The sequence below is a fragment of the Eretmochelys imbricata genome, chromosome 1, assembly GCF_965152235.1.
Source record: "Eretmochelys imbricata isolate rEreImb1 chromosome 1, rEreImb1.hap1, whole genome shotgun sequence".
Classification (NCBI taxonomy): Eukaryota; Metazoa; Chordata; order Testudines; family Cheloniidae; genus Eretmochelys; species Eretmochelys imbricata.
The window spans coordinates 152,504,898-152,526,460 of NC_135572.1; the positions used below are offsets into that span (position 1 = coordinate 152,504,898).

Consider the following 21,563-nt stretch of genomic DNA (forward strand, 5'->3'; position numbering starts at 1 on the left):
CTCTGATTCTTAAGGAAGTCATGTCTGGTCTCAGCAGTAGCTTTCTTTTACACAGAGCAAGCAGCCTTGTCTAATAACCATGCTGGGTTCATGTGCTCTTAATGTTCCCTTGTTCCCAGGAGGCTGCAGCACTGTCTTTTCCCTTGGCCTCTCTGGCACATTTCTGAGGCATGGATTCTGTTATCCCTTCATGGAAATGGGGCCCTACCACACAGCTGTCCTAGGCTCTGGTGCTGACTCCCCAGTAACTGAAGCGCACCCTTGCCCAGAGTTCCAACCTCGCAGGGTGTCTTGGTTCACAGTTTAAATCCTCAGGGCCATATGACCAGTGAAGCAAACGGACACAGTTAGGCTTTGCAAAGGTTTCTAAACACAGTTATTCTTTACTTAGACTGTACAAGAGATATACAGATCCAGAACCTGTGTTTCCTCACCACTATGGAGCATTCTTTGGGGTTTTGGTCAGAATCCTCTGGGGTGTCCAGGATCCTTCTCCTGCACCTCATGCTTCACCTCCAAATCATGGAATCCCGCCTCTCCCCACCACAACGCTCAGCTTCCTTTGACTTTAGCTGATACCACAGTTAAATAGGATCCCTCTGCTACAAAAGCATGCTCCTCTCTCCTGCGTAAGCTTCCTGTGTGTTCCCCCTCAACGTCTCAGGCTCTATGGCTTTAAGATCCAGTGTTAGGTTCTTTGTTCTCATGTTTGGGGGATTTTTCCTCTCATCAAACCCTAGCTTGGCAAACAAACTTGGGGGAGCTGGTTTCCCTGCTCAGGCAACCCTCTTTGGCATACTCCTTGTTCAGTCAGACCAGTCATGAAGGTTAATGCCTCTCCGTTGTCCCAGGTCTGGGTGACACGTGACACAGCCCTGACAGAACATGGCTGACTCCACATCCACTGAGGCATTCCATGATATAGCAGTTTCTAACATCAACTAGAATTAGTAAGTCATCCATAGACAGATGCCCCAAATAACCACATGAGCTACTCATGGTAACTGATCTGACAAAGTTATTACGACCAACTATTCTCCTTTGTTTAAATAAAGAGAATTGCCCAGACATAAACCATTATACATGCATCCGTGACAGTTTGCAGAGTTAAAAATTGATTTGGTAATGTACTGAATCTTGTACCAAATTTGTATTGTCTTGTTTGTTGTGCTTTAAAAAACCACAAAAGTTTTTTGGTTGTTTACAGGTCTTATAAATAAAACCTTTCTTCAAGCCTCCCCTGAAGTTTATTTTTGTTTAAAAGTTTATGATTTAATGTTAAATACATAATAAATTAACTTCACTTTAAGACATCATAGACTTTCCTATCTATTCAATTTGTTTGTGGGTTGCTTGCTGACACTACCCTCTGAGTTGGAAAAATAGCTTTCCCAAATGATGATAAGCATTAAGCAACATACTGAGATAAAGCAAAATCTTCAGGATAGGAGTTTTCAGTTGCTAGAATAAAGTGAAAAGTTGGTAAAGTAGGCCGAGCAAGGACACTAGTCCAAGGGAACAAACCAATCTGAACAGGATTTAATTTGTCTACAGGCCTTGATTTCATTGTATTGCTCAGTGGGAGTCCCTTTGTAGTGTCACTTATCTTCTTCCTCTTCCTCCTTCCTGGTGGCCTGTAAATATGTTTCAGAGTAGCAGCCGTGTTAGTCTGTATCCGCAAAAAGAAAAGGAGTACTTGTGGCACCTTAGAGACTAACAAATTTATTTGAGCATAAGCTTTCGTGAGCTACCGCTCACTTCAGCATCTGATGAAGTGAACTGTAGCTCACGAAAGCTTACGCTCAAATAAATTTGTTAGTCTCTAAGGTGCCACAAGTCCTCCTTTTTTTTTGTAAATATGTTGTCATTGTTGTGTTTTAGTCTGTTTCTGCTTGCAGACTCTTTTACAGGCAGAGTGACACTATTTCTGCTCAAACCTTCATATGCATTTATTTCAGAGTAGCAGCCATGTTAGTCTGTATTCACAAAAAGAAAAGGAGGACTTGTGGCACTTTAGAGACTAAATTTGTTAGTCTCTAAGGTGCCACAAGTACTCCTTTTCTATATGCATTTATGGTGCTTTATGAATAACAGTGTTAGGGGCAGGGTGTTTTCTAACCATCCTGTTGTACTTCTGCTACATAGGTTAAATATTCAGTAATGTAGAATCTAAGAGAATTTGCTGATGCATGCACTGGAGTAAAACTGAATTAGGCTTTGAAAGGCTATAATTACCAATGGTCTCCAAATAAACAACATTCTCATCTGGAGGATACAGAAAGGAGCTGTTTGCCAGATAATTAACAATCCTGCTGAGCTTTCATATACACTTTGTGACCAAATAAACAAAAAACAGTTTTCTCCATCAATGTTCTGAACAGCCAGGGTGTCAGGGGGAAAATCTGGAAGCAGTGGAAACTCTGCTTGGGCACAGGGCAGTGGGTTAATTCTTCATTATTGTAATGCAACTACAAACTCAGAGCAGAGCAAAATGAATTAGGTTTTTTTTTGGGGGGGGGATAGGGGGAGACACATGGGCTGCACAGTCACTATCTCATGAGGCTCTGGGCTTCATCAGAGCTAAGGTGTTTGCTTCTCACTTGCTGACAATTTCCATAGCGTAAGATTGCTTTCTTCGCTAGAGTGTCTGCCATTATTGGCACCCTTTGTGATGTAATACACCATTTGGTTTTTGGTTTCAGAGTGGTAGCCATGTTAATCTGTATCAGAAAAAAGAACGAGGAGGACTTGTGGCACCTTAGAGACGAACAAAGTTATTTGAGCACAAGCTTTTGTGGGCTAAAACCCACTTCATGGGGTGCATGCAGTGGAAAATACAATAGGAAGATAGATAGATATACATAGAGAACATGAAAAAATAGGTGCTACCATGCACACTATAATGAGAGTGATTAGTTAAGGTGAGCCATTATCAGCAAGAGAAAAAAAACCTTTTTGCACAGTTTGCAAATTAATTCCAATTCAGCAGTTTCTTGGTGGAGTCTGTTTTTGAAGTTTTTTGTTGTAGTATTGCCACTTTTAGGTCTGTAATCGAGTGACCAGGGAAATTGACGTGTTCTCCGACTGGTTTTTGAATGTTATAATTCTTGATGTCTGATTTGTGTCCATTTATTCTTTTACGTAGAGACTGTCCAGTTTGGCCAATGTATGTGGCAGAGGGGCATTGCTGACACATGATGGCATGTATCACATTGGTGGATGTGCAGGTGAACGAGCCTCTGATAGTGTGGCTGATGTGATTAGGTCCTATGATGGTGTCCCCTGAATAGATATGTGGACAGAGTTGGCAATGGGCTTTGTTGCAAGGATAGGTTCCTGTTGTATGGTTGCTGGTGAGTATTTGCTTCAGGGTGGGGGGCTGTCTGTAAGCGAGGACTGGCCTGTCTCCCAAGATCTGTGAGAGTGATGGGTCGTCCTTCAGGATAGTTTGTAGATCCTTGATGATGCATTGGAGAGGTTTTAGCTGGGGGCTGAAGGTGATGGCTAGTGGCGTTCTAGTTATTTTCTTTTTTGGGCCTGTCCTGTAGTAGGTGACTTCCAGGTACCCTTCTGGCTCTGTCAATCTGTTCCTTCACTTCCGCAGGTGGGTATTGTAGTTGTAAGAACGCTGAATAGAGATCTTGTAGGTGTTTGTGTCTGTCTGAGGGGTCGGAGCAATACTACAACAAAAGAACTTCAAAAACAGACTAACGAGAAACTACTGAATGGAATTAATTTGCAAACTGGACACCATTACATTAGGCTTAAATAAGGACTGGGAGTGGATGGGTCATTACACAAAATAAAACTATTTCCCCTTGCTTATTTTCCTCCCCTACTGTTACTCACACCTTCTTGTCTACTGTTGGAAATGGGTCATCCTGATTATCACTACAAATTTTTTTTTTCTCCTGCTGCTAATAACTCACCTTAACTGATCACTCATTATAGTGTGTATGGCAACACCCATTTTTTCATGTTCTTTGTATCTATATCTTCCTATTGTATTTTCCACTCCATGCATCCCCTGAAGTGAGTTTTAGCCCACAAAAGCTTATGCTCAAATAAATGTGCTAGTCTAAGGTGCCACACGTACTCCTTGTTCTTTTCATTTGGTTTTTGTCACTTATCTTAGACCTCACTGTAGCATGTAAATAGGGGCAAGTGCTCGCTTGGCCCTTGTGTGTTATGGACTGAGGGCAGTACACCTGACCCATTATTCTGTATTAAGGGCTGTGCTGAGTGATAGTAGCAGCACCCCATTTCCACTCCACCCCCACCACTAGTTATTGAAACTCTAAGAATATGCCGACAGGTAATTCCCCTCCTCCCCTCCCCCCAGATTTAAATCTAATCAAGAGTGATGACTGACATGGGGGGGTTGGTATGTTAAAAAACATAATTGCCAACCTACAATTAAAGTTGTCTGTGCAACTTATTTAGCCCTGTTGGGTATATTATATGACTGTTAGACTGGATACATTTTCTTCCCAGCCTCCCCCCTGGCCCAGGCTCACCTATTTGTCTTGTCACCATCTTCCCCCAAGTCAACTATGATCCAGTGACAAATGAGAAATGTGTTGGGGATAAGTTAGTTTCCTCACCAGGCAGGAGGTTTCTGCCTAGTTTCTTCCTGCATTTAACCTTCATAGTGTCCTCATACCAGGGGAGGTGTCTGCTAGTAGAATGTTTGGCAGAACAGGCCAAGCAAAGGGCAAAACCAGACTGAGGAATAAGCTTGATGACTTGTACTAGGACAAGATGGTCTGACTGGCCCTGTTCAAGCCCTCTCAGAAGAGGGGGCTGAATGAGCATGACCAGAATGACCTCACTACTGCATTGGAGTTCACTGTAAGAGATGGAAATATGTTTCATGCTCCAAGAGCCAAAACTCAGACATTAAGTTCCACAATGTTGTTACTAGTTGGGTAGTCATAGCAGAGTGACCTTTCATACCATTTTTTGCACCACAGTGGTCAGGATTGTGTCCCCCTAGCCCAAGGCAGGTAGGACAGGTAATGAGTTCCTTCCCAGGAGAGAGAGTGTTCAATGCTCTCTTCTGCTATTATGCCATCCCCACCAATGCACATGCTAAGTGCTTTCAGCAAGCCAGAAGCATTATAGGCACATGCTTTTGACATCAAGAGCCATAAGGCATCAGTTCAAACAGAAGCTGAGCTGCATTAGTTGATTGCCACTACAAGATACCAGCTATGATCAAACCAAGGCAGTCTGTTAGTAGAAAATAGGGGGAGTGGGTGAAAGTTTCCATTAAAAAAACTGCTTATCCTTTCCACCACTTATCAAGTTTGCTTTCTACACCTTAGGAGGTGCTGGGGTGGTCAATGACGAACAAGAGCATAGGTCTCGAATGATTTTTTTATTGATATATACTAGTTTTACTAGCTGAATTTCTCCTCCATCTCCATGCAGCAGCCAGGAGTGACATGAACAGAGTCCCCAGAAGAAGTGCTCCACTGGCCCAGGCTAAAGTCCAGGATGCTTTAGTGTTCAGAGGCAAGCCTGCCAGAAGAGAAACTTGTTACTAGATATGCTCCCAGCCTGCTCTGGGCAGGACTCATGTGATCAGACATGGCCTCTTGCCCCCAGCCTCTTACTGCTCAGGACAGACCACCACCCTCAGCTATGAGAATAAATGTTGCCTCTGAGTCAGATGCCATTTCAGATCTGGCCAGAACACCCATAGGATACAGCCAATAAGGGCAAGTCAGTGCCAGAGTTTCTGCCATGGCTCAGTGCCCATGTTCAGGGCCACCAGTTGTGGAGACGGTCTCCTTGAATTGACCTTTGTACTACTGGACAGCTCATCTTATGGAGCACCTACCCTTAAGTCCAGAGGTTTTAGACCTAGACCTATACTGTGACTCAGACAGACACTTACCCAATTTGTTCATGGCAGCTTCTCTCTTTGGCCTGTCCTGGAGGAGAATCACAGGTCCCCTACTGGTGATGTGGGAAAGGCCATCCTGAAGATGCTGCTCAGAGCTCCTTCTGCCCCCTGTAAGGCAAGCAAGAGGTTAGCTGTGAAACCCACCATACTCCCACACCAGAATTATCCTGTGTCTGGAGGGAATCCAGAGTTGCCTACTCTGGTCTTCATATCATAGTTACCCTCAAGGGTAATTCATTGCTCAGGGATTGAGTACAACATCCTTTCCCATTTGGGAGCCAAATTTTCATTGATCAGCTCCTGTCATCTACTGCCATGGGAAGTGAAAATGTAATTACTCCTCTGTATCACAGGGGGTTTGTACCCAGAAGGGAGAGTTCATGACAGGAGCAGGTGAAGAGGAGGACATGCCTAGTTCCTCAGAACAGGTTTAGAGAAACCTGTGCCTGCCAGGCACTGTTATCCCATCCTACAGGGAGAAAGGAGGCAGAAAAGCTAGGATACTCACGGGCTGCAGCTGGGCAGGAGGTGGTGCAGGATGCTAGCAGGGAGGGCTGGCACACTGAGGCACTGCAGTGCAGGTACACCTAGGAGAGAAGTGAGGTGGTTAGGGCCCTGCTGCTCTTGCAGTTCAGAAGGGGTACTGGGGCAGCAAGCTCCATACAGGTTTAGTGGCTGCCTTTGCATGCTTTGTCATGATGCCCTGCTTTTAAGGGTGTGAGGACATGTTTAAATTGCGGGAGCCCTCTTCACAACTGAGTGCCTTGGTGATAGTCAATGCATTTCAGGGTCACCCCTCCCATTCAGGGGAAGATGGCAACATCCTGAAGCTCTGGAGTTGCTCCCCCACCTTTGCAAGACTTGCTCAAGCACACCTTGAAGAGTCTTATCCTGCATGGATATGTTCTACTAAACCCATTCAATGGAAGGGAGAGAGTCTGGATGAGACCAACACTGGGAGTTTAAGCTATAGAACAGCAGGTTAGACAAGGAATGTCACAAGTAGACCTGGTTAGGAGGCCCTCCTTCCCCTCAGGAGGTTTTACCCAATACTTCAGGTTAGCCTTAATCTGTAGTCATGCATCAGTTCAACAATAAACTCCATTTTCCTATGGGAATGGATTGCCTCATGGGAGTTGTAGTTCAGATGCCTGATGCCCTCCCCCTGGACTGAGCTCAGCTCCATGTTTATATAGCACCTACCCTCTGAGGACATAGCTTAGTATAACATGGGACTCACTTGGAACACTGTGCCTGAGCTCTTAGAGCAGAGATACAGCCCTGTGCATTGAGAGTGGTTTTCCCTCTTTCCTAGAAAGGTCAGATAGCCTAGTTTAACTGTCAGCAACTAGAGAAGAACCAGTCTCCCATACATGTAGAAATGGTTTTAGAGCCCTTGCCCCTCCCTGATGCAAGAGCCAGGAGGGGAAGCCAACACCATGATATGGAAGGGTCACTTATTGATTAGAAGTCATACTGGGCCTGTAACTGTCTGCTGGGAAGCAGAGTCCATGAAGGTGAAGGTGCTGATGATGAAGCGCTGGTAGTGAGATGGGAACTGCAGCCCTGTGGCAGCACCCACAGGCACCAGCTGGGTTTGGTAGTTGTCTCCTGTATATGGGCACCTAGGAATGAGGAAAGCAGTACTTAGAAGGGGTCCTACACTCCCCAGCCCTGTGTGAGCCTACACTCCAAGGGAGTCACTCACCCATCCACCAAGATTGGCCACTGTGGCTGCTGCTGAGGATTGGCACTGGGAGTGGCCCAGCACTGGTGGAGAACTAGAACCAGGTTTGGGTCAGTTCTCTGCAGCATCCGGACCTCCACATAGATGGGGTCACGCAGGACCTTCACCACAGGGTAGTCTCTGTCTGCATAGTAGGATCCATAACCCTGCTCTAGAATAAGCCAGATGGACAGGAGTCACTCCATGGAATTAGAGACACTTAGTCCAACATGTATGGCCTGCATCCACACAGAAGAGGCCCAACTTCTCAGTGGCAGGGGTAGAAGGGAGAAAAGTGTTTCCACTACTTTAATTATAACCCAGAAGGAGAGAGGACAACCCTCTAGGGTGGTCCTGTAGTCTCCAGGAATTAAAGATTTCTGGATGTTTCATCACATAACAGCCAACCAAAATTGGCAACCCTACCCAAAGTACATTAGCAGAGCTGCCTTTTCTTACTAGGCAGAGACAAGAGAACAACTTCTCCTATAGACAGCAGGAAGTTCATTTAACCCTAAATAAATCAGTGTGATGCCATAACCCCATTCCAAGGGTACTCAGTCTTTTCTCCCACCCTCACCTCCCCAGACCCACTCCATACTACATTTAGCCTCCCCTCCCATTAAGGCAAGAGCTCAGGCATAGACCACAATCCTGCACCAAGTAGTAAGAATGAGACCTGCGCAGGGGCTGAAGAGAGTTAACTACCTGTGGCAATGCGCAGCTCCAGTGTGAAGGGGCCAGGCTGGGACACAGCAGGGGGTGGTGGCAGGGTGAAGACTTGGATGCTCACAGGGAGGAAGTTACCACTGGTAGAGTAACTACAGCGGACATGCAACCTGGGAGAGTGAGAGAAGCCATCACGTGTGACAGCTAGTCGGACTAGCCAGCCACTGGGTACATTTAGTTTGGGGGTGTAGATGGGCACCAGCCAGGAGGGAGGTCATGAAAGCTGTCAGGAACCCCTCCCACCCAGAAGAGGAAGGCTGCAGCCCAATGGCCCCAATCCTCCCACATCCTTGAGCCTTGGAGGAGACAGGCCATGAAGTGAGTTAAGAGAATCCAGGATAGTGAGGGAGTCACTCTGCAGCTCCTGGTAACTGCCATGTAAGGGTTGGCTGGAAGAATATCTGGTCCTAAACTTTTGCCACTAGTAAAATGATCTGAACAGGGCTCACTTGAGAAGCAGCTCTACAAATGCAGAGGGGATTAGGAGTGAGCCTCATGTGGTTACCTGAAGGTGCTGTCCCGGGTGATGGATCCCAGACTCCAGGTTATCACATCCTGATCTGCCACCAGTTCATTTTCATACACACCCATGGCCCCATCCATCTGGGATAGAAGATCAGTCAGAATATCAGGGTTGGAAAGGACCTCAGGAGGTCATCTAGTCCAACCCCCTGCTCAAAGCAGGGCCAATCCCCAACTAAATCATCCCAGCCAGGGCTTTGTCAAGCCTTCCTTAGAAGTTTAAGGTCATGAGATTCCACCACCTCCCTAGGTAACGCATTCCAGTGTTTCACCACCCTCCTAGTGAAAGTTTTTCCTAATATCCAACCTAAACCTCCCCCACTGCAACTTAAGACCATTACTCCTTGTTCTATCAGCTACCACTGAGAACAGTCTAGATCCATCCTCTTTGGAACCCCCTTTCAGGTAGGGGAAAGCAGCTATCAAATTCCCCCTCATTCTTCTCTTCTGCAGACGAAACAATCCCGTTCCCCTAGCCTCTCCTCATAAGTCATGTGTTATAGTCCCCTAATCATTTTTGTTGCCCTCCACTGGATGCTTTCCAGTTTTTCCACATCCTTCTTTAGTGTGGGGCCCAAAACTGGATACAGTACTCCAGATGAGGCCTCAATGTCAAATAGAGGGGGGACAATCACATCCCTTGATCTGCTGGCAATGTCCCTACTTATACATCCCAAAATGCCATTGGCCTGCTTGGCAACAATGGCCCACTGTTGACTCATCCAGCTTCTCATCCACTGTAAACCCTAGGTTCTTTTCTGCCGAACTGCTGCCTAGCCATTTGGCACCTAGTCTGTAGCGGTGCATTGGATTCTTCCTTCCTAAGTGCAGGACTCTGCACTTGTCCTTGTTGAACCCCATCAGATTTCTTTTGGCCCAATCCTCTAATTTGGTCTAGGTCCCTCTGTATCCTATCCCTACCCTCCAGTGTTATCTACCTCTCCTCCCAGTTCGGGGTCATCTGGGAATTTGCTGAGGGTGCAATCCACGCCATCCTCCAGATCATGAATGAAGATATTGAACAAAACTGGCCTGAGGACCAACCCTTGGGGCACTCCACTTGTTACCAGCTGCCAACTAGACATGGAGCCATTGATCACTACCCGTTGAGCCCAAAAATCTAGCCAACTTTCTATCCACCTTATCGTCCATTCATCCAGCTCATACTACTTTAACTTACTAGCAAGAATACTGAGGGAGACTGTCAAAAGCTTTGCTAAAGTCAACACCACGTCCACTGCTTTCCCCTTATCCACAGAGGGGGTTCTCGTCATAGAAGGCAATTAGATTAGTCAGGCATGACTTGCCCTTGGTGAATCCATGCTGACTGTTCTGATTGCTTTCCTCTCCTTTAAGTGCTTCAGAATTGATTCCTTGAAGACCTGCTCCATGATTTTTCCAGGGACTGAGGTGAGGCTGACTGGCCTGTGGTTCCCAGGACCCTTCTTTAAAGATTGGCACTACATTAGCCTTTTTCCAGTTGTCCGGGAAATCAGTCCCTGACCCCTCAGCTCTGCCCCTTTCATGTAGCCAGGTTGGGGACAGATTAGAAGCCAGATACTTTCCCAGTAGGGTTTGGCATGGGATCAGTTTTAGGAAGGGACCTGCCAGTGCACCTGGTTCTTGACCCACGCAACCCTGCTGTTCCAGTCTAGTTACCCCATCTTGGCCTCCCAAACCTTTACCTGGAAAGTTGTGCCACAGGCAGAGAGTGGAAATTGGAACAGGACAAAAGCATTGTTCTTCACCACAGGGACACAGCCAGCACTGCTCCCACTGGCCAGATGCACAGAGTCCAGGATCAGGGGTGGCAGAGTCACATCCCGAGAAACCACAATGGAGAACTGGCCATCTGGAGTGCACTGTGCTGTCACTGGAAGTGAGCAAGTGACAGATAAGACAAGGCTGGGGAAGTCTCCCCCATCTCAGGGAGAGTCTTAAACAGTGGATTGGAAGGCAATAGCTTGGCCTAGATCTAGGCCAGAACCCCACCAAGGTCCACTATACCCCTTTGGGTCCCCTGGAGGGGTAAGTACTAGGTGCTCAAAGGTACATTGACAATGGACTCCATATTGGCCACTGCAGCTCCAACAGGGAATGTGGGGTGGATTCTGGGCCATGAGCCTGGGTTTATTACTATACATGGCAAAAAACACTGAGACAGTCTTCTTATGATGGGTGGAATGTTAGTCTAATATCAGGGTTAAAAGTAACTAGCACAGCACAAGGTATGTTGCAAGCCCTATTTAGCCTTCCATGCTAGGCTGGCCAGCCATTCCATGCCCCCTTCTCACAATGATTACAGTCAGCTGTATTGGCTATTCATATGCCTAAAAACCTCACCTGTATTGCCATAGTAACAAGGCTTCAACCTATCAGTGGGATTGTAGCAACAGCCTCGTTCTTCGCAGTCTCCCTGTGTGATAGGTGGAGGTGTGCAGGACAGTCTATCCTGGCTCTGGATGGCAGCACAGACACTGGGGCTTGGAGCATCCAGGGCTGAAAGAGACAGCTGGAAATTCATAAGGAGATCAGAGCAAGAGGGAAAGAAAAAACCAAAAAACAGGTGGGGCAAGATATGAGCCCCTGAGCATATGCCCTCCTGCTGGGGCCTTGAGGGTTGCACTCTGGACCCATGCAAGTTTACAGAGGCTCAGTTGAGTTGCTCTGAGGAGCATGGTCCAGGGTCTTGAGTACCAGGCGAGGGGCTGCCTGCCTCCTATCTCCCTGCCACAGTCTTCATCTGTGACGTGGCAATGCTTAAAATGGTCTACCTCAGAGGGATGTTTGAGGATTCAGTTTACACAGCACTTCAGACCAGTTAAAATGCAGTGGTGTGGGTAGCTATTATGCAAGACAGATGCATCCAGCTCAAAAATACTCTGAGAGGCTTGAGTCCAAGATCCAGTCTGCATAATTCTAGACTCAGACTACATTCATGCATGTTAACAAAAGGTTGAGTTCTTTATAACTAGGACAGCCTGATAAATCTGAGAGTTTGGGGGAGAGGGGGAAAATGAGACAGGTGCTGTAGGCTCTACTACAGCCTAGAACAGTGACACTTAGATTGATGCTCAAGAGCTGCAAATGGCTCTTTAAATCAGCCTTTTAATATCATGCACTGCAAAGTCACATGAGACTCAATTATCAGGGTGCTGGTACTATGTTATTGAACAATTGTAGTTAGTAAAATATTTGGATGGACATACACACACCCTTAAATTCATCTAGGGCAGAGCTCTGGTAAATACTTTCAACCCCCTGGAGTTTATACCATGGGGGTGGCGGAGAAGAAAAGCAGCTCCAGGAAATACTAAGACTTTAAGGTAGGTAAGTAAATGAATTTACTCTACTAGGGATCTTTTGGGTAATGTGGATTGCTAATTTGGCTTCTGAACCACTGAGGAGTGAGTATAACTGGCCTAGAACTCCCCAGTCCATGACTTGGGTCTCCAGGTGCCAATGCAATACAAATACAATTAAATCCAGGCTCTGAGAAGTGCAGCCAACCAGAGGCATGGTGGGGATGCACACTGGCAAAGGAGGATGAGCAGGAACTATGATGATTGTGTGCGTCACTGGTCCCATAATGGTTACCTTGCCACAAGGAAAACAGATGGACCTTCTCTGTGTAGGCCTCCCTTAGTGTAACTGGCGCAAAACAGCCATCTTTAGAGAAAGCATTCACTCACCGGTAGTCAAACAGCCAAGTGTGTTTCACAGAAGACACTAGGCTCTTACCTGGCTGGGCAGTGGGGCATCTGAGCACCTTCTCTTCAGAGAGAGCCCTGTACCCACCTGCATCTGTCCCTTCAATCCTAACCACCATCAGGTAATTTCCATTCTGTAGAAGAGAAACCCACAGGAGTCAGGACTGTTAGAGCAGCATTACAAGAACCCTATGCAGGCACCACAAGTTCACTCACCCATTCATAGATGTAACAACCATCATAGGAAGCATCAACTTTCCTGGAGCCATCTGGAGTCTGAGACACCCAAACCCCACAGGTGGAGTCATTCTGCAGAGTGTGAGACTGACCAACAGTATCTAGGGAACCCCAAGAGGCAAGAACAAGGAGGTCAGTGTACAGTACAGAGGAAAGTGGGTGAAGGAGTTATTTAACTAGCTATTAATAGCTCTGCATCCCCTCCCCTCTAACTTCCTATAAGGGATAGAGTTTGGGGCTAGTCTTAGGGGCTACAAAAAGACAAGTAGAAGAGTAGCATACAGGCACCTAACCCTCAGAGGCTATACCTCTGAATAGCACTGTTATAAGCAGAAACTCTTGACTCATGTAAGCAGTTACTCAGTTGCATTAAAGGATGAGCTAGCTATTAGACAAGACTTGGATATCAGGCCACAGAGGAGCCAAAGAGCTTCTGTTCCTTCTCAGTATAACCACATGCTAGTATGGGAAGACACTACCAGGTTCTTACAGCCTTACTTTTGCTTACCCCAAGCAGTCAGTTCATAGGACATCCTTCCCTCCTTGCTTGGAGGTAGAGCGAGCTGTAGGCTCTTCCTGCCACAGACTAAGAAGCTAGAGCTCTCTAAAAAAACATCCCAAGTTCCCAATACCAAGGAACAATACAACACACACAAGAGCAGAGCTCCCAAAGGGCAGCTATTCTGCCCTACACCAGCCATGTTGATTTCCTAACAGCAACCCATAAAGCACTTACTCTTAGCCTGGCACATTTATATCCCAGAGGCAGCTATGATTGGGCAGAGCCCAAGTGATTATTCCTGCAGTAACAGGTGAAACTAGCCTACCCCCTCCCCAAGTTCTATTAACACCCTCCCAGAGCCAACACCTGGGGGTGTTCAGACTTTTCACAATCCTTTCCTTCTAGAGCTGTAACTTTGGTGGTGGGACTGAGCTGACTAGCACCTCTCAGAAGAAAGCAGGTATTGTAGCTGTGTTCATGTCCCTTTACTTATGAGCTTATTTTATTATTTGCTATTAGAGCCCCAGGGAGGCTCTGAACCATTCTCCCTTCTTGGAGTTTGTTTCTTCCTGCTCCAAACTGTATTGCTGAGCCTTGCCTTGCTGTGGAATCAGCCTACCCCTGCTCTGTGATTGGAGCATCCCACGCTGCTAGGCCATCTGCTAGGCTGACACTAGACTTCATTCTCCAGGGCTGTCATGAGCACTAAGTTTGCCACAGAGCATGAAGTCTCTTCTGGGACAGATACAATTAGTCACTGCTTGGTTCACACAGTGGGCTAGCAGCTCCTAGAACATGACCAGGTTACCTGCATCACGTATGTGCAGCTGGAACAGTGAGGGTCTGATCTGTCATGCCCTAGTTACTAAATCATAACAGAAGTGTCTTACACCCACTAGGGTACATGACTACAGGACAATGGAGAATGAGGCCCAGAGAACCCAGTTCCAGTGGGAACTGGCTTTAGTTACTCTTTGCCCTATCACCTTCCACCCCAGGGGGAGCCCTCAGTCTACTAGAGTCTATTAGGTTTATGGTGACATTAAGCTCACTTCTATCTCCTTTAAGCAAACATGGAGCCCTTGAACTCCCTGTGGCCACGTGGTGGGAGGGAGGGGTCATATGGAATATGTGATGTGTCTAGGACTCTTGTGTTTCTAATGTTTATTTAAAAATATTTAAAAACAGAAATGTCATCATGTGAGACCATATTGACCCCTATCTTGGGTCACTAGCAGTATGGGACCTTTAGATCCACAGCACAGTCCTCTACCACTGGAGCAACTGAAATCTCTAAGTGGCATTTAGGTGCCTAAATCCCTTTGTGGATCTAGCCCAGATAGATTCAGGTCAAAAGTATCCGCTGATTATTAGTGCCCATGTTGAGATGATTTTTCAGAGTACTTAGCATTCTATAGCACTTAAGATATTCAAGCCCAGCTCCCATTGACTCCATTAGCAACTGTGAGTGCTCAACAGTGCAGCAAATCAGACCCTAGTGTCTCAAATCAGGCACCCAGTAAAATGAGAAACACACAGTTAGTGACCACCTGTGAAAAGTCTGGTTTCGGTGACTTGCCCAGGATCACACAGGAACTCTGTGGCAGAGGTGTTGATAGATGCTAATTCTCCAGCGGAGCATTCCACTCTCTGAACCTTTCTGTTTCTGCTGTCCCCTGCCTTTTTCTCTACACACCTTCTAACTTCTGCAATAAATGAAGCAGCCTTCCTACATACAACAGTCTCTTTCAGTACTCAGCCATGTTCATCCCTACAGCAGGTTCATCCGGTGCACTCAATGAGGCAGGAGTTCTGTGGAACAAAATAGTATGTGATTGTGTAATTAAGGACTACGTCATAATTCACATGTATAAGATGGGCAAATGAAGGTTGCACAGGCAACCTTAATTCAGGCATTTCCCAACTTGAGTGCTTGATTTTACAGCCTTAATAATGTTCTCTTAATGTAATTTGTGTGTGTGTGTGTGTGTGTGTAATACATTGTAAAATTAAATTTTCATTTCAATAGTCTCGGTTATTTTATTTTATTTCTTTAAAAAGGGTAATGTAATTGTGTGTTACCATATTGCCCTCTAGTGGTGAAAGCCCTTAGGAAACAGTTACAGATTCCTGATTGACAAGATCTTTCTTCAGCCAATATCTGACATTTTATACAGACATGAGCTGGGACACTAAGAGTCAAAATGTTTCCCTTTTGAAGAAGAAAGTGAGTAGGAGAAAATAATTGTAGTATATCAGACTTACCTACATTTGATTAATTAATACTAGATATTGCCCTTTAAGTAATCAACATTTCTCAGTTCAGATCTGGGTGTGGTAAGAGTTTACAGTTCTGCAGATTTGAAATACATGATGAATATTCAGGCAAATAAACTATCCAGATCTAGGCCCAGACCGCATCATTTTTTCTTGCAATCTTCTTACTTCTACCTTTCCAATACAGAACAGCTTTCAAGCCAGTTCATGGCGTGGAATCTCAGTGATCTGGCTAGCTAGAAATAGTGGTTTGAGGCATAACACTTTGTGTAATGGAATTGACAAACCAATGCTTAATCTGAAATATTATTCTTCAATAGATTAGACTACACAACATCCCCAAATCTCAAAATGACAAAGAGACCAAATATCATGTAACTCCTGTCCTGGACTCTCCATTCAGTTATGATTATACTCAGCAAAGAAGGTTCCAAAAGGAAGCAGTACGATTTACATTATATTGTGGCATGTAGCATGCAGGTGAAGTGCATGCCACAACCAAAGATGGCATGCCATGAATGAGAAGACTGTGTCACTCATGCCTTCCACTGTACTGCGAATGATGTCACCTATCACAGGGTGCTGCAATTGCCTCTCCTTCTGCTGTTTGTCATCTCCATTCTGCACTGTTCTCACACATACTGTTCTGAAACATTTCAATACAATAGCCAGCTTTCTAAAATTTTCTGTTAACATCCAGTAATTAGTATTAGTTCCTAAGTGTGTTTAAATTACACAGGGATTAAATAGTTACATGGTGAATACTATGAACTATTAAAGGGACACTGTCAACTTGACATTTAAGAACCAGTACTTTCAGGCATTACATCTGTTTTTGAGAACCCCCTGCCAAATCTGGGGGGTTTACAATTGCATTTTCTTATCTACCTATGATATTTATTTGGCCCATGTAACCAAAGTTTCTGAGCACTTCACCATCTCTTATGCAGTTAGCTTCACAGCTCCCCTGTGAGATAGGAAAGTACTATTATCCCCCTTTCTCAGATGGGGAATTGAAGCACAGAGAGACTAAGTAATTTGCCCAAAGTCACTCAGGAAGTCTCTGGCAGAGCAGGGAATTGAAACTGGTATTCTGCGTTCCAGGCTAGTATCATTACAACTAAGCCATATTTTATAAAAGGCTTTTCTCTCCTCCTTTCTGTGTGAAAGACCCATCCAACAGGGGGGAAGTGCCTATCTAGGGAAAACAGTAAAATTGACTATATACAAAGTGCTGTTAGTTTCACAAATGGAATAAAGAGAATTTTTGTTCTTAATGATTTCAGTTGCAGAAGTTTTCAGCTTTACAGCTTGTCCATCCACTTTAGATGTTCTTTTTTTCTGAAAGATTTTACATGTAATGAAAAAACATAATGGGGAATACCACTAGTATTTGCCTAATTATACTTCCTTATGTAGCTGTCATTCCACTTTAGAGTTGAAAGAGGATTTCACAATCAGTTACAGATTCATCTTGTTCACAGGGTAATGTGCAGAGAGCTTCTTTGGGACCCTGATTCAGCAAAGCATTTAGGACCTGATCCACAATGCATTGAAGCCAGTAGAAAGACTCTCCCTGACTTCAGTGGGATCAGGCACTTAGCACATGCTTATCTTTAAACACATGTTTAAATCTAATCCCATCTAGCAAGGCACTTAAGCATGTTCTTAAATCCTCTTAAAGTCAGATTTCAAAGTTAACTGTTTTGTTGAATTGGGCTTGTGATGTACACCACCACCTTTGAGTGAAGCCATGACCCATTGTTTCCGATATGAAAACTATGTGGACCTAATGATGCATACTTTGTCTAGGAGATTGGCAGTATTAAGGCAGATTGAGTTTTCTGTGTAGAGTCCCTGCAGCAGAGTCCCTTTGCATGGATTTTAGGGATGCTCAGCGCTTTTGAATGTTTCTCTTAGGGTACGTCTACATGTCGAGCTGGAAGTGTCATTTTTAGCTCCAGGAGACGTACCCGTGCTAGCTCTGATAGAACTAATGCACTAAAAACAGAAGTGTAGCTGCAGCAGTGCAAGCGTTGGGAGGGGCTAGCCACCTGAGTAGGTCTGTAGAGTCTCAGTGCACTAAAATTAAATGTAGCTGTGGCAGCATGAGTGGAAGAAGTACATAGCTGTCTAAGTTGATCAGATCTAATGCAGGAATGTCTCCTTGAGCTGGGAATAACACCTCCAACTTGAAGTGTAGACACACCCACAGTCAAAGTAGAGATGGATAAGCAGGTAGTGTGCAGGTGAGATGGCCCAAGTGTAAACTAAATGCAATAAATTAGCACACGGGTATCACCATCGTGTAGAACCTCACTAATTTGCCCTAGTGAATAGGAGACCCATTACAAACAACCTAATTTTTCACATTAGTTTGTGAACAAAGACAATAAAAAAAAAGATAATGCAGCAAAACATTTACATTGTTCATTCCTTTTGCAAACTGAAACATAGTTCTGATAAGATCACAGAGGAGCACAATTTTGTAACCCTTGCCCACATAATGGAACTGGGGCCAGGAAATAATTCCTACCAAGTCTCCTATGTGTCACATCCTTATTACAGTGTGGTTTAAGGATTATATTGATACTAGGTTGGGATGGCCTGCATTATTATAATATGCCCCCCCCCCCATTCTTGTCCATAAACCACTATACAGTATCACACCATTATGTATTCTGTATATCACATATTTTACTGAAAAACTATTTCACAAAAGTTTTAGAGTGTTTATTAAAATGTGCTTGGAGACTATCTTTTTTTTTTTTTTTTAAATCTTTCCACTTGTAAGCCTGGTACCTTATTTATTGCAAGTCCAACTATATAAGGCTCAGAGCGGGAGGAAAATGAAAGCTAATACATATCAAATACTTCTAAAGTGTCCTAAAATACCTTTTCTATCCATCAGAACACACACATTAAGATTTCTTATGTTTAAAGTCCAATATCTCAGCACCTACCAGGGCTAGAAGCAAGTACAGTTTATCTTATCCTTTACCCCTGCAGTGTACTGTATTGAACCTCACACCAGGCACTGTTCCAGGACTGCATACTATATTTTAGGACTGGGTAATGTTATGAAATAGAAATTCCACATTTGAGGAGGGTTGAGGTAGACAGAAAAAAATTTATGGCAGGTTGATTTTTTTATATGGCAGCTGTTTAAGTCGATCATAGGTTTGGAATGTTAGAAGTAGTCCAGCAGAGATGGATTACTGGGCAGAATGCAGGTGAGGTAGTCGAAATGTGTACACTAAATGCAATTTATAACACGGCTATCAGCACCATCTCTGTGTAAGTGTATAGATAGATTGATAAACCTAGAGTAGATATATGCATATATATATAGTACATCCCTTGTATTACATTATATATATATATATATGTAATACAAGGGATGTACTATCAACATTTTAAACAAACATCTACATTTTAAATTCCTCAGAGTGGCCATAGTTTCCCAATGAGTTTCTAACTAAGAGAAAACAGAAATACAGTATAGTCAAGATTCAGCTTTGCATTTTATGTTTTGCATCTTATAAAGCTGTTTGATTTGATCATTTTGACAGTTTTCCCCATATGATGCAGAATTCTCCGTCTGGAAGAAATATTAACTTGTCTCCCTTCTACAGAATAAAAAAACAGTGATGACTGGTTTTATGCCTACAAGCAGAAAAACTCCTGTGTTCTCCCCAGATGTGATGAGCACACTGTCTAGAGGAATTACACTGGAGTGGTCTAAATAGCAATAGAAAATATGACAATTTTTATTGGCCTCATTTCTCATGTTTATCTTTTGCTAAGGTCCCAAACTGCTATTTGTTGTTTATTACTGTTCAGAATACCAGAAACTGAAAAGATCTCTCTCTCCAAAATTACATCTATATGTAATATACATATAAAATTACACCCATATGTATTATACATACATGTATATAACAGCCATAAATATAATTTTATTTATTTATAGTGTTACCTAGGCATCTTTTAAAATAAACATTTTTTTTTTGATGTCCATATAAGTATAGTACATCACTGACCATAGTGTTTATTTCATTACTCACTCAAGGATAGGGGAAGGTTCAAAGGGAAAATTCAGTGACTCTCGAACAAGTCTTTATCTTAGATTGTCTGATATGTAATAGTAATATTTCACTCTTATAAAACACTTTTCATGTCTAGATCACAAAGCTCTTTACTATAGCTGGTTGAAAAATGATAAGATCTTTTGCAAACATTTTCAAAAATTTTCACAGCATGATTCTGACCAGCTCTTCTCTTTACTGAGGAAGATAAATACTCTCATCCCCATTTAATAGGTGGGAAACTGTTTCAAAGAGAGGTAAAGCGACTTACCTGAAGCACACAGTGAATCACTGGCTGAGCTGAGAACAGAATCTCATTCTTCTGATTCCTAGTTTAGTGCCCTTGTCATAAACATACAGCTAAGGGTAGCCTAGAATTGCTCCTTACCTGTAAGGGGTTAAGAAGTTCAAATAGCCTGGTTGGCACCTGACCAACAGGACCAATGGGGAAAGAAGATATTTTCAAATCTTGGGAGGGGGAAAGGTTTTGTTTGTGCTCTTTGTTTTGTATGGGGGTTCTCTCGGGACTGAGAGGGGCCAGACAGAAATCCATCTTCTCCAACCCATCCCAAATCCAAGTCTCCAATATTGCAACCAGTATAGGTAAGCCAGGCAAGGCGGATTAGTTTATCTTTTGGGGTTTTTTTGTGAATTTTCCCTGTGCTAAGAGGGAGGTTTATTCCTGTTTTCTGTAACTTTAAGGTTTTGTCCAGAGGGGAATCCTCTGTGTTTTGAATCTGAATACCCTGTAAAGTATTTTCCATCCTGATTTTGCAGAGGTGATTTTTACTTCTTTCTTTCTTTCACTTGACTAATTTTTCCATTGTTCCAAGACCCAGGGGTCTGGGTCTTTGATCATTTTGTAACCAATTGGTTAGGATATTATTCTCAAGCCTCTCCAGGAAAGGGGGTGTAAGGGCTTGGGGGGATTGCTGGGGGAAGAGGAACTCCAAGTGGTCCTTTTACCTGGTTCTTTGTTAAATCACTTAGTGGTGGCAGTGTTACTTAAACCCAAGGTACAAGGGAGAATTTGTGCCTGGGGAGTTTTTAACCTAAGCTGGTAAGAATAATCTTAGGGGGTCTTTCATGCGAGTCTCCACATCTGTACCCTAGAGTTCAGAGTGGGGAGGGAACTCTGACAGCCCTATTCACTGAACCGTGTAACTTCCTGTTCCAGAAGCAGATACTTATTATTATTTGTATTGTGGTAGTACCTAGGAGCCTAGACACGGACCAGGCATTGTGCTAGGTGCCATACAAACATAGAACAAAAAGATGACAGGTTTCAGAGTAACAGCCATGTTAGTCTGGTATTCGCAAAAAGAAAAGGAGTACTTGTGGCACCTTAGAGACTAACCAATTTATTTGAGCATGAGCTTTCGTGAGCTACAGCTCACTTCATCGGATGCATACTGTGGAAACTGCAGCAGATATTATATACACACAGAGATCATGAAACAATACCTCCTCCCACCCCACTGTCCTGCTGGTAGCCTATTTCCCCTTGTTTTTTCCTACCCCCCCCCCCCCCAGACGTTCTGGTTAAACTTGGATTTAAACTTGGAGAGTGGTCAGTTTGGATGAGCTACTGCCAGCAGGAGAGTGACTTTGTGTGTGTGTGTCCCCGGCGGGGGGGGAAAGGGGGGGTGAGAGAGCCTGGATTTGTGCTGGACATGGCCCACCTTGATTACCATGCACATTGTAGGGAGAGTGGTCATTTTGGATGAGCTATTACCAGCAGGAGAGTAAGTTTGTGTGTGTATGGGGGTGGGAGGGTGAGAAAACCTGGATTTGTGCAGGAAATGGCCCACCTTGATTATCATACACATTGTGAAGAGAGTGGTCACTTTGGATGGGCTGT

General features: G+C 44.2%; 1 protein-coding gene across 1 annotated transcript; it reads right to left on the reverse strand.

Annotated features, from left to right (window-relative positions):
- Positions 1-5,380: 5,380 nt before the first annotated feature.
- On the reverse strand, positions 5,381-13,536 carry LOC144259040 (zona pellucida sperm-binding protein 4-like). The gene is made up of 12 exons (XM_077807215.1): positions 13,344-13,536; positions 12,815-12,936; positions 12,630-12,732; positions 11,232-11,387; positions 10,574-10,761; positions 8,872-8,969; positions 8,346-8,476; positions 7,620-7,809; positions 7,389-7,536; positions 6,420-6,498; positions 5,903-6,019; positions 5,381-5,523 (listed from the first exon to the last, which is right to left on the reverse strand). The coding sequence occupies exons 1-12, from the start codon at positions 13,534-13,536 to the stop codon at positions 5,381-5,383; spliced, it is 1,668 nt and encodes a 555-aa protein (XP_077663341.1).
- Positions 13,537-21,563: the final 8,027 nt, after the last annotated feature.